Source organism: Gastrolobium bilobum, unplaced genomic scaffold, assembly GCF_033153095.1.
Source record: "Gastrolobium bilobum isolate Gb01-03AN ecotype WA unplaced genomic scaffold, APGP_CSIRO_Gbil_v1 utg6438, whole genome shotgun sequence".
NCBI classification, from domain to species: domain Eukaryota; kingdom Viridiplantae; phylum Streptophyta; class Magnoliopsida; order Fabales; family Fabaceae; genus Gastrolobium; species Gastrolobium bilobum.
The window spans coordinates 40547-53359 of record NW_026895731.1 but is presented as its reverse complement, the minus strand read 5'-3'; the positions used below and the strand labels follow the sequence as shown (position 1 = coordinate 53359).

The 12813-nt window shown below is 35.5% G+C and overlaps 1 protein-coding gene across 1 annotated transcript; it reads left to right on the top strand.

Annotated features, from left to right (window-relative positions):
• Positions 1-1829: 1829 nt before the first annotated feature.
• Positions 1830-4421, top strand: LOC133294966 (uncharacterized). The gene is made up of 5 exons (XM_061493746.1): positions 1830-2541; positions 2698-3609; positions 3710-3914; positions 4006-4172; positions 4261-4421. Exons 1-5 carry the CDS (start codon positions 1830-1832, stop codon positions 4419-4421), a joined length of 2157 nt encoding a protein of 718 aa, XP_061349730.1.
• Positions 4422-12813: the final 8392 nt, after the last annotated feature.

The following is a 12813-nucleotide window of genomic DNA, read 5'->3' as shown; positions in this document are numbered from 1 at the left end:
TCTGAGTTTTTTCTTTTTGTTTAGATCTTCTGGTAAGGTTCCCCTAACTTTGCGTTTTTTCTTTTCTTTTATGCATGTTTTTTTTGTGTGTGTCTGTGCTGTAACCATGGTTGTAATTGTGTCGGTGTTGTAAGGAAGTTCGTTAACCTGTTTGTTTTTTTGTTTAGATCTTCACTTTCACTTTAGATCTTCAACCTGTGTCGGCCATTTGGGTAATAAAAATTGGACAAAAAATAATGAAAAGGATAGGATATGTAAACAGAAAAATATTTATTTGGACCGTTAGGAAAATCTGAGTCTAATCTCTAATGTACTTCAATGATTTTAAGACCATTCTGTTCTGCCAACAGAGTTTCATTGTCAAATTAGCTAGATTCATAAAAGGGAAGAGTTTTTATAGATTAGTTTTAAGACCAATAGGATATTTTTATAGATTAATTTTTTTCCCTCACATCTATAAAAGGGAAGAGTTTCATTGTCAAATTAGCTAGATTTATAGAGCAAATAATATTTACTTCTAACACAAGTAGGATAGTAGTAGAACTCAAACAATGATAGAATGTGAGACAGATTCTCTTGTCACTTAACAATGACTGAAGAGTAACAACAATGGTACCTTCCATATTGCATCGCTGCAACTTCTCCAATTCAGTATAGTTTCTTATGTTTCTATTCTATAATATAAGAAACTTTAACTAAACTGACATGAAAAGGCACAAGATAACCTTTAAGGAAAATATTGCAAGAGTTTAAGATAATTTATTTTAAAATCAGATATGTTTTAAATATAAAACTCAGAGAGAGTCATGGCCATAATTTGAGAAAATGAACTCTTCCATGGTTGCATAAAAGTAAGTTATCTCAAGATATTAACCACATGATTTCTACATCAATTCATTAGACATTCTTTCTCATCAAACAAGTTTAATAAGAAAATTGAACAACCTCAAAGGAAAGAAGATAAATACCCCCCACTGAGTTTATGGTTCAAACTAGGAAAAAGAACTTAAAGGGAAGTAGAATTAAGAGCAACTAAAATTACTAAAGAAAAGAGATGCTATTAACATAAAATTAAACAATGACTAGGATACAAATTCTCTTTTCCGTTAGCTTAGTATCTGTTGAGTAGAAACATCACTGCAACTTCTCTAATTCAGTATAGTTTTTTTTTTATAACAATTAACATGATGTTTTTTCTTTTGATAATTAGAAGAAGCCTACCCATCCACTTCATATTTATAAAGCAACTCTGTTTGACATTTTGCATGTTATTGTGTTTACATATCCTATCCTTTTCGTTATTTTTTCAATCAAAGACAGGTCCTCAAGTTTTGATGCTTAAATAAATGAATGTTGATTCCTTGCTACCTGCCAATTAACTATTGTTTTTGCTGCCAATTAACTGAAGCTGTAAATTACATTATCTTGACATTAATCTAATTAATCTAATTTGAGTGTTGTAGCCTATAAGACCCATTATAGGGGCCACTATCTCTTAAACCAATGATTATTAATTAAGAGGTTAAGGCGTTGATATGGCCATGCTCAAACATATTTTGCATTGGTTTTGTGCTTCATGGTTCTTATTGGTTTATATATGATCTTATTGGTTCTGTGCTTGATCATTTAAATTGGGATTAATAAAATTGTAGTGTATGATAGATGATACCTAACGGTTATTTGACAACTACATGCAGCACCATTAGATCGTGAACATATATATATATATATATATATATATATATATATATATATATATATATATTAGGATTAGATGATAAAATATGTGTATATAATTTGTGGCAGGTAAGCTGGATATATAGCTAGATATGTCATCTACTGAACCTGAAGCACCAGTCTCACAAGAAATTTCATCTCAACAATCCTTTCAAAGAAATCAACACAAGGGAAAAACTGATCCAAGTTGGGCACACTGTAAACAACATGTTGAAGAGAATGGAAAAACTGCTCTAATATGTCTTTATTGTGATAAGATAATCAGGGGAGGCGGCATCAATCGACTTAAGATTCACTTGGCAGGAGAAAAAGGGCAAGTTGAACAATGCAAGAAGGTTCCAGCAGATATTCGTTTTCAAATGAAGCAAAATATTGATGAGGGCAGGAACAAAAAAAGAAAAGTTCAAAAGGAATATGAAGATAGTAATCCATTAGATGAAGATCAAGTGAGAGTAGTTGATGAAGTGCCACAAAATCCATCAAGAAAAGCACCTTCTACATCTCAAAAGGGGAAGGGTATTAATCCTTTAGGTTCTTATTTTATGCCCAGAACAACTCCTGGAGCTCAACCTGGCATAAAAAGTGTGTTGCAAAGTAAAGAAGTAATGGAGAAGTGTGACCTTGCAATTTCCAAATGGATGATTGATGCTGGTGTGCCATTTAATACTGTTAATTCATCATATTACCAGCCAATGATTGATGCTATTTGTAGCATGGGTCCAGGGTATAACGGTCCAAATTTTTATAGAGTTCGTGGTCATTTGTTAAATAAGTGGGTTGGAGAAGTCAATAAACTTGTTGAGAGTTATCGCACTGTTTGGAAGCAAACATGATGCACTATTATAGCAGATGGGTGGACTGATCATTGTAGGAGAACTCTAATCAATTTTCTAGTTTACTGCCCAAAAGGAACTATTTTTCTCAAGTCGGTTAATGCTTCTAATGCTTCTAAAATTGCAGACTTATTGTATAAGCTTTTTAGAGATGTAGTGTTGCATGTTGGCCCTGAAAATGTTGTTCAGATTGTGACTGATAATGCTGCAAATTATGTTGCTGCTGGAAGGTTATTGGAGGCTGAGTTTCCTAAGATTTTTTGGTCTCCTTGTGCTGCTCATTGTATAAATTTGATGTTACATGACATTGGAAAGCTAGAGGAAGTAAGTGTTGTTGTGTCTCATGCTGCCAAAATTACCAAATACATATATAACCATTGTCATCCATTGCATTTGATGAGAAAATATACAGGTGGAAGGGAAATTCTTCGTCCAGCTCCTACTCGTTTTGCCACTAATTTCATTGCATTACAAAGCATATTGGCTCAAAAAGATGCATTAAGGGCTATGGTAACTTCTAGAGATTGGACAAGCTCAACTTATTCTAAGGAGGCCAAGGCAAAAAAATTTGTGGAACAAGTTTTAGATTCTAATTTTTGGAAACAATGTGCTGAGATTGTGAAGCTTACTGAGCCACTTATTCGTGTGTTACGTATTGTTGACAGTGAAAACAAACCTGCCATGGGTTTTCTTTATCAAGCTATATTTAAAGCTAGAGAGGAGATGATAAAGAGATTTCAAAGAAACAAGAAGAAGGTGGAGCCTTACTTGCAAATCTTAGATCGTCGTTGGGATTCACAGCTTCGCAAAAATCTTCATGCTGCTGGTTATTGGTTGAACCCAGGTTGTCGTTACAATGATGAAGAATTTGAAAAACATAAGTTCACAACATCAGGCCTTTTGGATGTCATTGAGAAATATGCTTATGGGGATCCTGATTTAAATTCTAAGTTGACAAGTGAGATGAGAATATTCAAAAATGCTGAGTTAGATTTTGGAAGGCCATCTGCTAAACGCGAACGAAATACCGTGATGCCAGGTAAAACTTATCATTGATATCTTTTTTTTTATGAGCATTAATTCTTATTATTGCTGAATAATATTAATACTAATTTATTTTATCACATGCAATATTCTAGATCAATGGTGGGAATCTTATGGATGTGGTGCACCAAATTTGCAAAAATTGGCTATTCGTGTTTTAAGTCAAACATGTAGTGCTTCAGGTTGTGAACGCAATTGGAGTGCATTTGAACATATTCATTCGAATAAGAGAAATAGATTAGAGCACCAAAAGCTTAATGATCTTGTCTATGTCCGTTACAACTTGAGGCTGGCACAAAGGTATTATTGAGTATTTACTTTTTTTTATATAATTATTTCTCCAAGTATTTCTAATGTTGAAAATTGAACAATTTTTTTTTGGTATGCATAGGAATCGATTGAAGAATCAAAACTATGATCCAATAAATTTTGAAACATTTGAGGACCATTCTAATTGGGTACTAGAGGATTCACCACCATACTTAACAGCTGAAGAAATGGAAACCTTACGGAATGAGCTTGCAAATATGTCCATTCAACCAACTCTAGATGATAATGGTGTGTTTACTTATTGTTCTATGATTATTTGATTGTTTGATTACTTCATGTTAATAACTAACTTACATGAAAAAATAATTTGTTTTAGATCAATTAAATTTGGATGATGATGATGAAGAAGATGAGGCACAAGACAACATCATGGAAAATGCAAATCAAACTGAAGGCAATGTTGGTCAAGCTTTGGATTTATTTGATGAAGGAGGAGAGGATGAATTAATTGACACAACTTTGCCTCTGTGGGCATAATTATATGTTTTTGTGCTAGTAATTCGATTTGTTTGTTTTCTCTTGATATCGACAAGAGTTATTGTTCTAAACTTGTGCTAGATATTAAGTGTTTAAGAACTAGACAAGTATTATATATTTGTTTTATCTTTTGTTGGACAATAGTATATGATTAATTGCATTTTAAATTAGAATATTTGGAATTGGTATTTTTTTTACAGGTATTTGAGTATAAATTACAGGTTTGCATATATTTACCGGGTCATGCGGTTGAACCAGTGACCCACTGGTTGACCCAGTGACCCAGTACCTCGACCGGGTCGATGACCGGGTCGAGTTTAATAACATTGCTAGAAACTCTAATCATATCTTTAATTCAATCCTTCAAATCTTCCCCTTTTTATTTAATGGAAAACTTTCCTTAAAAATATTCAACGAAGATTTGATAAGATCTTTAATGATTCAGAAATCCAAAGAAATCTACTTGATCTCTTCAATTTATCTCTTTATTGAGCTGAAATTTACTGCAAAATATAAGAAATCTTATGAGAATATTATTGAAAATAAAATGACAATTTAATTATAATTCTCATAACTTTTAATTACTTTTATATCAATTTCATGCTCATATTGACCTTTAATACATAGTAAATTGGAGACTCATCAAATAATTCCCCAATTTAGACATTGATGTCCTCAACAATAAACTAGAATAAACATTATGAAGCAAGAACGTGACCTTGTGAGAAGAGATATATAAAATCCAAGCATAACATTGCATCAAAACAAACAATTTATAGCAGAAGCTCATGAGAGTACTATGCTAAGCATGAATGATTTTCAGTGTTGAAAATTTCAAACAAGACTTTTCAGTTTCAAAAGGAAAATTAGAGTCTAACTTGAATACCCCTCACTAAGATAAACAATACACTCATCACTCAAGTGTTTGGGGGTATAATCACTCAATCCATCAGTGTAATAATACTACCATACGCTTGATCTTATTCTCAAGTTTCTAAAGTTGAGAAACATAGATGACATGCAAAAATTGATCCAAATGTCTTTTTGTGGTTGTAATGTGGCCTGGTTTAGGGGTAGGAATATTTGAAAGATAGCTAATTTTATTATATGAGATTGAAACACATTTAATTTAATTCAAGGCTCAGTTAATTCTCAAACATTGATTTCACTATGTCTCTTCCTTTCAATTCATGATTTTTATTCCTTTTTCACCACCTTTTTCTTTCATCTTGCTAATAATTTATAGCAGAAATTTTCTTTCACAATTTCTTTCTTTTCCTTTGCACATCATCTTCTGAGACAGATTTTTTTTTTCTTTTAAGGTACTCTTTTCCTTTTTATAACTTAACTTTCAATGGAGAACTTCACCTTAAATTTTCTTTGATCAGTATTTCAATCTCGTTTAAGGGTGAGTCAATAGGAATATTAGCTAAGTAATTTATGCGAATTTGAACAAAAATCAGTCTAAGGCTCAAAGGGGCTAGCAATGGAGAAAAAAAAATTCTTTTCAGGTGGGCTATTTGGCCAAGTGGTTAACAAGAACAAAACAATGCCTTTATCATTTCAATTCATGCATGCATCACAGAAAAATAGATCAAGTTCTAGAGTACTACTACAGTGAGATCTCTAAAAAAAAATTAATTGTTTAGGCTCAAATCTCACAGGCTATGATGTCAAGCTAGATTCTAATTCCTAATTTTCACATCAAAGCTTTATCTAAAAATTATCAAAAAGAAAATCACACAAACGAGCAGTCATATTCTCTAGATAATATTTAATGCAATGTCATGACATAAAAAATTTATTTTGAATTCTCACAATTTAACTTGTGCCTCCTAGAGTTTATTCACATTTACTAACCAATTCAGCTCATGCTATCTTGAGAAAAAAAAAAACATTCAGAGACACTAGTACCAGTAGAATAGAAATTAAACTAAAAAAAACTAAAAATAATAATAATAATAATAATAATAATAATAATAATACAAAAATTCAAACGTTTGAGATATCTCCCCTGAATTTGAAAATTCCTGCTGAGCATATGTATTCCTGTGTGTATTCCTCAGTCCAAGCAGAATATGCACCCAATTTCCAGATTTAAAACATTGCTGTCTCCAGCAATAATACCAAACCAAAAATCTCTGCGACCTAAAAACACACATCTAGATCAAAATAAGATATTAATAACAGGAGAATATCAACGGGAATTTTCAAAATAAGAATATATATCTGCATACAGTACTAAAATAAAATAAAATAAAATAATTATTTTTTAAATAAAATAAAATCTAGAAAATGAAAAGAGACGGTGACGTCAGAAAAAATGTGGTGCTGAGTCAGAAGTCTCTCATCAGTAATGGTATCATCTAATAATGGTATCATCTACTGCTACCTTTGGCCTCTTTTGTGATTGTACCCTTTTTCTTTGGAATAATTTTTTTCCTTGTCCTTTCTCATTAATTTAAAATTCAGAATTATTACACACAAAGCAACTTATGGTGGTTGGATCTTGGGTATTGGTCTACAAGGTTGAAGAACGGTGGTGGGTGGTTTAAATAAAATAAATAAATTAAGAATTAGAAGATGGGTTTTGTCGAAGGTGGGTTCTTATGGAAAGAGATGGGGCGTAGGTTTTGGAGACTCACGGTGCAGGCTGAGGTTTGTGGTGGTTGTGTGGGTTAGAATAATAATAATAATAATAATAATAAAAGTAAATACCCTTTTTATCCTCAGCAAGTTTTACGATGACTGTTTTAGTCCCTAGCAAATAAAAAGGCCATCGTGGTCCCTAAGAAATACAAAATGAACCCATTTTAGTCCTTTTGAGGACTAATATGGGCCTTTTTATTTGCTAGGGACTAAATCGGGCATCGTAAAATTTGCTGAGGACCAAAAGGGTATTTACTCTAATAATAATAAGAAAAAGAAAAAGCGGTTGTTTATGAGTGGGTGGAGCAGTGATAAGGTCTGAAAAAAAATTGGTTTGGGGTCACCGCGGTTGAGTAAAGTTTGGTTTTTGTGTGGAGTTAAAAGAGGAGAACAAGGTGGTGGGGGCTGGTTATGGCTTAGCCGGAGGAGGTGGTTCATCTGGCGGTGAGAGCTTCGGTTGTGGCTCCTCGAAGGAGATGGTGGAGTGCCTCGTCGGTGGCCTTGGTGGTTGACAGCGGTGTGGATGGTGATGGGTTGGGTGGTGGCTGTGTGGGTCTGGGTTGGTCGGTTGGTGGTTATGGTGAATGGAGCGGTTGTGGTTATGGGTTTGTGGAAAAAAAAATTAAGAAAAGGAAGAAGCAGGGACAATGGTTCTTGGATGGTGGCTTTGGAGACATGTGGTGGTTGGTGTTTTGGAGAAGGTTGGTGGTTGGCGCCTAAGGCAGAGAGGTTCATGGTGGCTTCGGTGGAGGTTGGCTGAAGTTGTGGTTGTGCAGTTTTGGGCGATGATTCAAGGATGGGGATGTGGTGGTTGGGAAAGAGAGGGGCGGTGGAGGAATAATAACAAAAAATTCACTAAAAGGACCTGCAGTAGCAACATGGAATTGGCATATGATACGCTAATTTGGCGTACGTGCCGCGGACGAGATGTTCTCTACAGCTTCAAGTGGCGTATGATATTCCAAATTGGTGTATGAGCTCTAGAGATGGAAAAATAGGTTCTGACCCGCGGGTTGGCCCGTGACACGACATGTCAATACATGTGTCGTGTCAACCCGCAGGGCACAACGGGTCGTGTACGGGTTTAAAAAAATTGACACGTTTTTATTCGTGTCGGGTCTCGAGTTAACCCGCGGATTTGCGTGTCAACCCACATATTCATTAAGGGGCGTTTTGTAATTTCATATGGGTATTATGAAACCCATCTTTAGTGTTAGGTCTTCCTCTCTTCTCATGGAGAGCCCTTCAGCCGCACCACCTCTACCTTTGGATTTCATCTACCGGCATTCAGATCTGTTGGCGTGTGCTCCAGTCGCCGGCGTTTCAACCTTGTTCTCCAGAGTCCTGTTCGCGTGCATCATCTTTGCCGCCGTTTCAGTTCTGGTCATGAGGTCATCCACCACCTAGTTCAGCCTGGGTCACGTGCTTCATCTTCGCTGGTAGTAAGCTTTCTCTTTTTTCAGCCTTACCAGGGGAAGACTCGAGTCCTTTAATTGCTGCAGTAACGCAGTTTCAGTTCTAGTGGAGACGCACGATGGAAGGATGTAATTGGTACTTTGTAGATGATGATAATGGAAGGAATGAACTTTCTATATTGGATGATGCACTTTCAAGTGTCAAAGAAACGTGTTTCTTTACTTTTTGAATTTGATGGTGGCCCAGTTTCTACAAACAATTTTTTTTAATAAATTTCAATGGTCTGAGTGGTCAAATTGTGTTTGACATGGATAAGAATTAGTTCTTCTGGTACTGGATCTGTTATTGTTCTAATCACTCCTTTAAAAAATTCTTTCAGTTGTTTTTAATATTTTTTTTCTTTAAAAAAATTCTCAACATTTTTGTTTTAACATTTCTAATCACTTTGGTTTTTAGTTGTTTTTAATTTTTTTTTTTAAAATTCAAAATTTATGCGTCGTGTCGTGTCGACCCGTGACACGCAGTGGGTCGTGTCCGAGTTCGTATTTTTTGACCCGTCAAAAAAACGTGTCGTGTACGGGACGAGCGGTTTCGTGTTCACGTGTCATCCGTGTTGGGTCGTGTCGACCCGTTTTGCCACCCTTAATGAGCTCCCAACGAGATATTCTCTAACTCACAAAAATCACTTCCAAGTGGTGTATGATACGCCAAATTGGCGTATGGGGCGCAGATTCCTCTATTTTTCTTACAAATTTTTCGTTCACTTGAAATTTTTAAAATCACATTAAAATATATCATCTCTTAATCAAAATAAAATAAAATAAAATAAAAGATATGAAATAAATTGGGTTGCCTCCTAATTAGCGCTTGTTTAACGTCACGAGCCTAACGTACGCTTCATAATTGTAGTGGTTGGAAGCATGCTATCATTGATGAACCAGACTTCTTGATCCAATATTGTGTCCTTCCATAATACTCATGCGTAGATGGATAAGAAGAAGTGGCCTCAGGAGCTCTAAATTTAGTCTTCACATGCTTCCTTTGCTCTTGGGTTTTTCCATCTTAACTATTGGCTTGTGTTCCTCATACTCCTGATGGATTTTCTTCTTGTTTCCTTCCTCAACCTCATTTTCAACAATGTAGTAAACCTGAAACAGTTTTCCTGGTCAATTCAACTAGCTCTTTTTTCCATGTATTTGAAACTCCAGTTGAATCGATGGCTTTAACTACCTTAATTGGTTGATCATCATTCGGTAGCTCTGAGGAGTGCAAAATGTCTGTAAACTGATCTTGAATAGTGGGATGATTTGCTTCTTCAAGGATCGTCTCTGAAACTGCTTTTTCTATTACATTAATCTGAAAGCAGTCTTCTTTATCTTCGGGATGTTTCATGGCCTCAAAAACATTCATCTTGAACTCACCACCATTAACTCTAAAGATCATCTGTCTTTCCTCCACATCAATCAGTGTCCTAGTAGTTGCTAAGAATAGTCTCCCCAAGATGAGAGGCATGTTGTCATCTTCCTCCATATTAAGCACAACAAAATCAGCTGGAAATATATAATCATTCACCTTTACAAGGACATCTTCTAGAACTCCTTCTGGCCTTTTGATTGATCTATCAACAAGTTGAAGAGACATCAAGGTAGATTTTATCTCTGTTATCCCCAAAGATTGTGCAAAAGAAGAGGCATCAAGTTGACACTGGCTCCCAGATCACATAGAGCTCTCCCTACTTTAACATTCTCGATCGTACAAGGGATACTGAATCTCCCTGGGTCTTTGACTTTAGATGGCAACCCTTTTTTGATCACAACACTACTCTCTTCAGTTAAAGCCACCGTTTCCACCCCTCTGAGCTTATGTTTGTTGGATAAGAGACCCTTCATGAATTTTGCATACAAAGGCATGTTCTCCAAAGCTTCGAAGAATGGAATGTTAATTTGCAGCTTTTTAAACATCTCCATAAACTTCGAGTATTGCTGCTTCTCTTTATCTTGCTTTTGCTGAAGAGGGTATGAAGCTTTTGCGTAAGGATCTGGTTGACTGAATCCTGATGGAAGTTTCTTTCTAGTTTTCTTATTACAATTAATCGCTCCTCCAAAGTAGGTTACATCATCATAATTAGGAGTCTCTTCTTTCTTAGTATCCTCCTCTTTTAGCACTTCTTTGTCTACCTTGGCTGGCTTATCTTGAGGTTTAATCACCTTCCCACTTCGAGTGGTGATTGCATTACATTACTCTCTTGGATTAATTACAATGTCACTAGGCATTGTCCCCGGAGTTCTTTCCTTCAATTTCTTGGCCAGCTGTCCAATTTGAGTTTCAAGATTTCGGATTGAAGCCTCCTGATTCTTGATCGATGCCTCTTGCGTCTTGAAGTTCGATTTTGTCTCTTAAATGAAAGCATTGGTGGTTAAAGCCATGGTCCCCACCAATTTCTCCAAAGCTGAAATTGAGCTAGATGGAACAGGTTGTTGTGGTTGTGGATTGTAAGAGAGACCTGAGTTATTCCTCCAACCCGTGTTGTTGCTGCCTTGGTAGTTGTTCCTTTGCGGGTTTCCCATATAGTTGACTTCTGAAGGTTGAACTAACGGGTAGATCACAATCAAATGTCTTTCAGCACATATGTCACATACTACCGGTTCCTCAGCATTGATGGCAGAGATTTGATTCTTAGCAACTATCTTTGTGAGAGACTCCATCTGCTTCTGCAAACTCTGTTGACCAGTCATCAAGATGTCAAGTCTATCCACTTGCAGAATGTCTCTTTTAGAGCTGGGTACATCCTCATTCTCTTCAGCAACTAATTCTTCCATGAGTTGTAAAGATGCAGCTGGAGCTTTGTTAACTAATGATCCATTAGTAGCTGTATTCAGGAATTTTCTATCAGCAGGCATATGTCATGGAAGAAGAGCCTCACTTCATCTCCTGCTTGAAGAGCATACTGTGGGCAAGCTGTCAATAAGCCTTTGAATCTCCTCCAAGCTGCGCCAAAAGATTCACCACCATGTTGAGAGAAATAATCAACCTCTCGCTTCTTCTGCATGAATTTAGAATGAGTAAAGAACTTCTTTTTAAATTTAACCACCAAGTCGTCCCATGAAGTGATGCTCCCTTCCGGTTCATTCCTTAGCCATTCTTTTGCTCTTTCTTTCAATGTAAAAGGAAAAAGAATCAGACGAATAACATCAGTGCTAACTCCATTATGCTTATGAAGCCGATATAGTTCCAAAAATCCCGACACATGAAGATTGGGATCATAGTCGTCTTCCCCTGAAAATTGGTTGCTCTGGAACAGCTGCAGGAAAGTCGGATGAACTTCAAAGTTGTTGGCCTGGATTGCTGGAATGATGATTACAGAAGAGACAGGTGCAAATGATGGGTTGAGGAATTGCTCTATAGTATCTTCATGTGGTATTTCTTCAGCCATAGATGGTGTTCCTTCCCGGAAGAGTGATCTGTTCACTCTTTCTTTTTCTTTTCGCTCCTTAGTGAGCCTTCTATTGTCTCTTGCTTTTTTTTCAATTTTTGGTTCGTAGAGCAAGTCGTTTGGATCAACTGTATCTCGCATAAACCAGAATTGTTTTTTTAAAAATAAATAAATAAATAAATCAGCAAGGGTAAAAAAAAAAGAATAAAGGTCTAATCTTAAACTCCACAGATACTACTATTGTTGATTTTTATTCCCCGGCAATGGTGCCAAAAACTTGTTGCGAACACGGCAAGTATACTGGTCGTACAAGTAATAAAGTGATTAAGTAAAAGTATCGTTCCCACGAGGACTAAATTCAAGCAATATTTTCACCGTTTTTATCTAAGTTAGACAATTCCAAAAGGTGTTTTCAAAGGTAACCAATATTTAATTAAAAATTCAATTCAAGATGCAGTCAAAAAAATTAATTAAAAAGATGAACTTGAAATTATGAATAAAAATGTAGTTAGATTTACTTCACCTCCAATCCCCCATTAATTTGTTTAATTACAATTCAATAAAATTCCATCTCAATTATTTCAAACAATTCATCATCTAGAAATTAATTAGTTCTTTAACCCTTTAATCCAATCAGAATCCTAACATCTTAGAAATTCCTTTTAGATTAAGCCTTAAGCGCGATGAATTACAAAAGTTTGCAATTCCTCCAAGTCTATGTCTAGATCATGCAAGAATTGGTGTTCTACCCCTGTCTAGATAGAGATCCCAATATATCTATTGTGAATCCTAACCCTCTGTATCCTTATATAATTGGCCAGATCATACAAGAATTTAAACATGCAAATCAAGATAAACACAAATAATTTGAGAAAGTTTATTAATGAAAAGAAT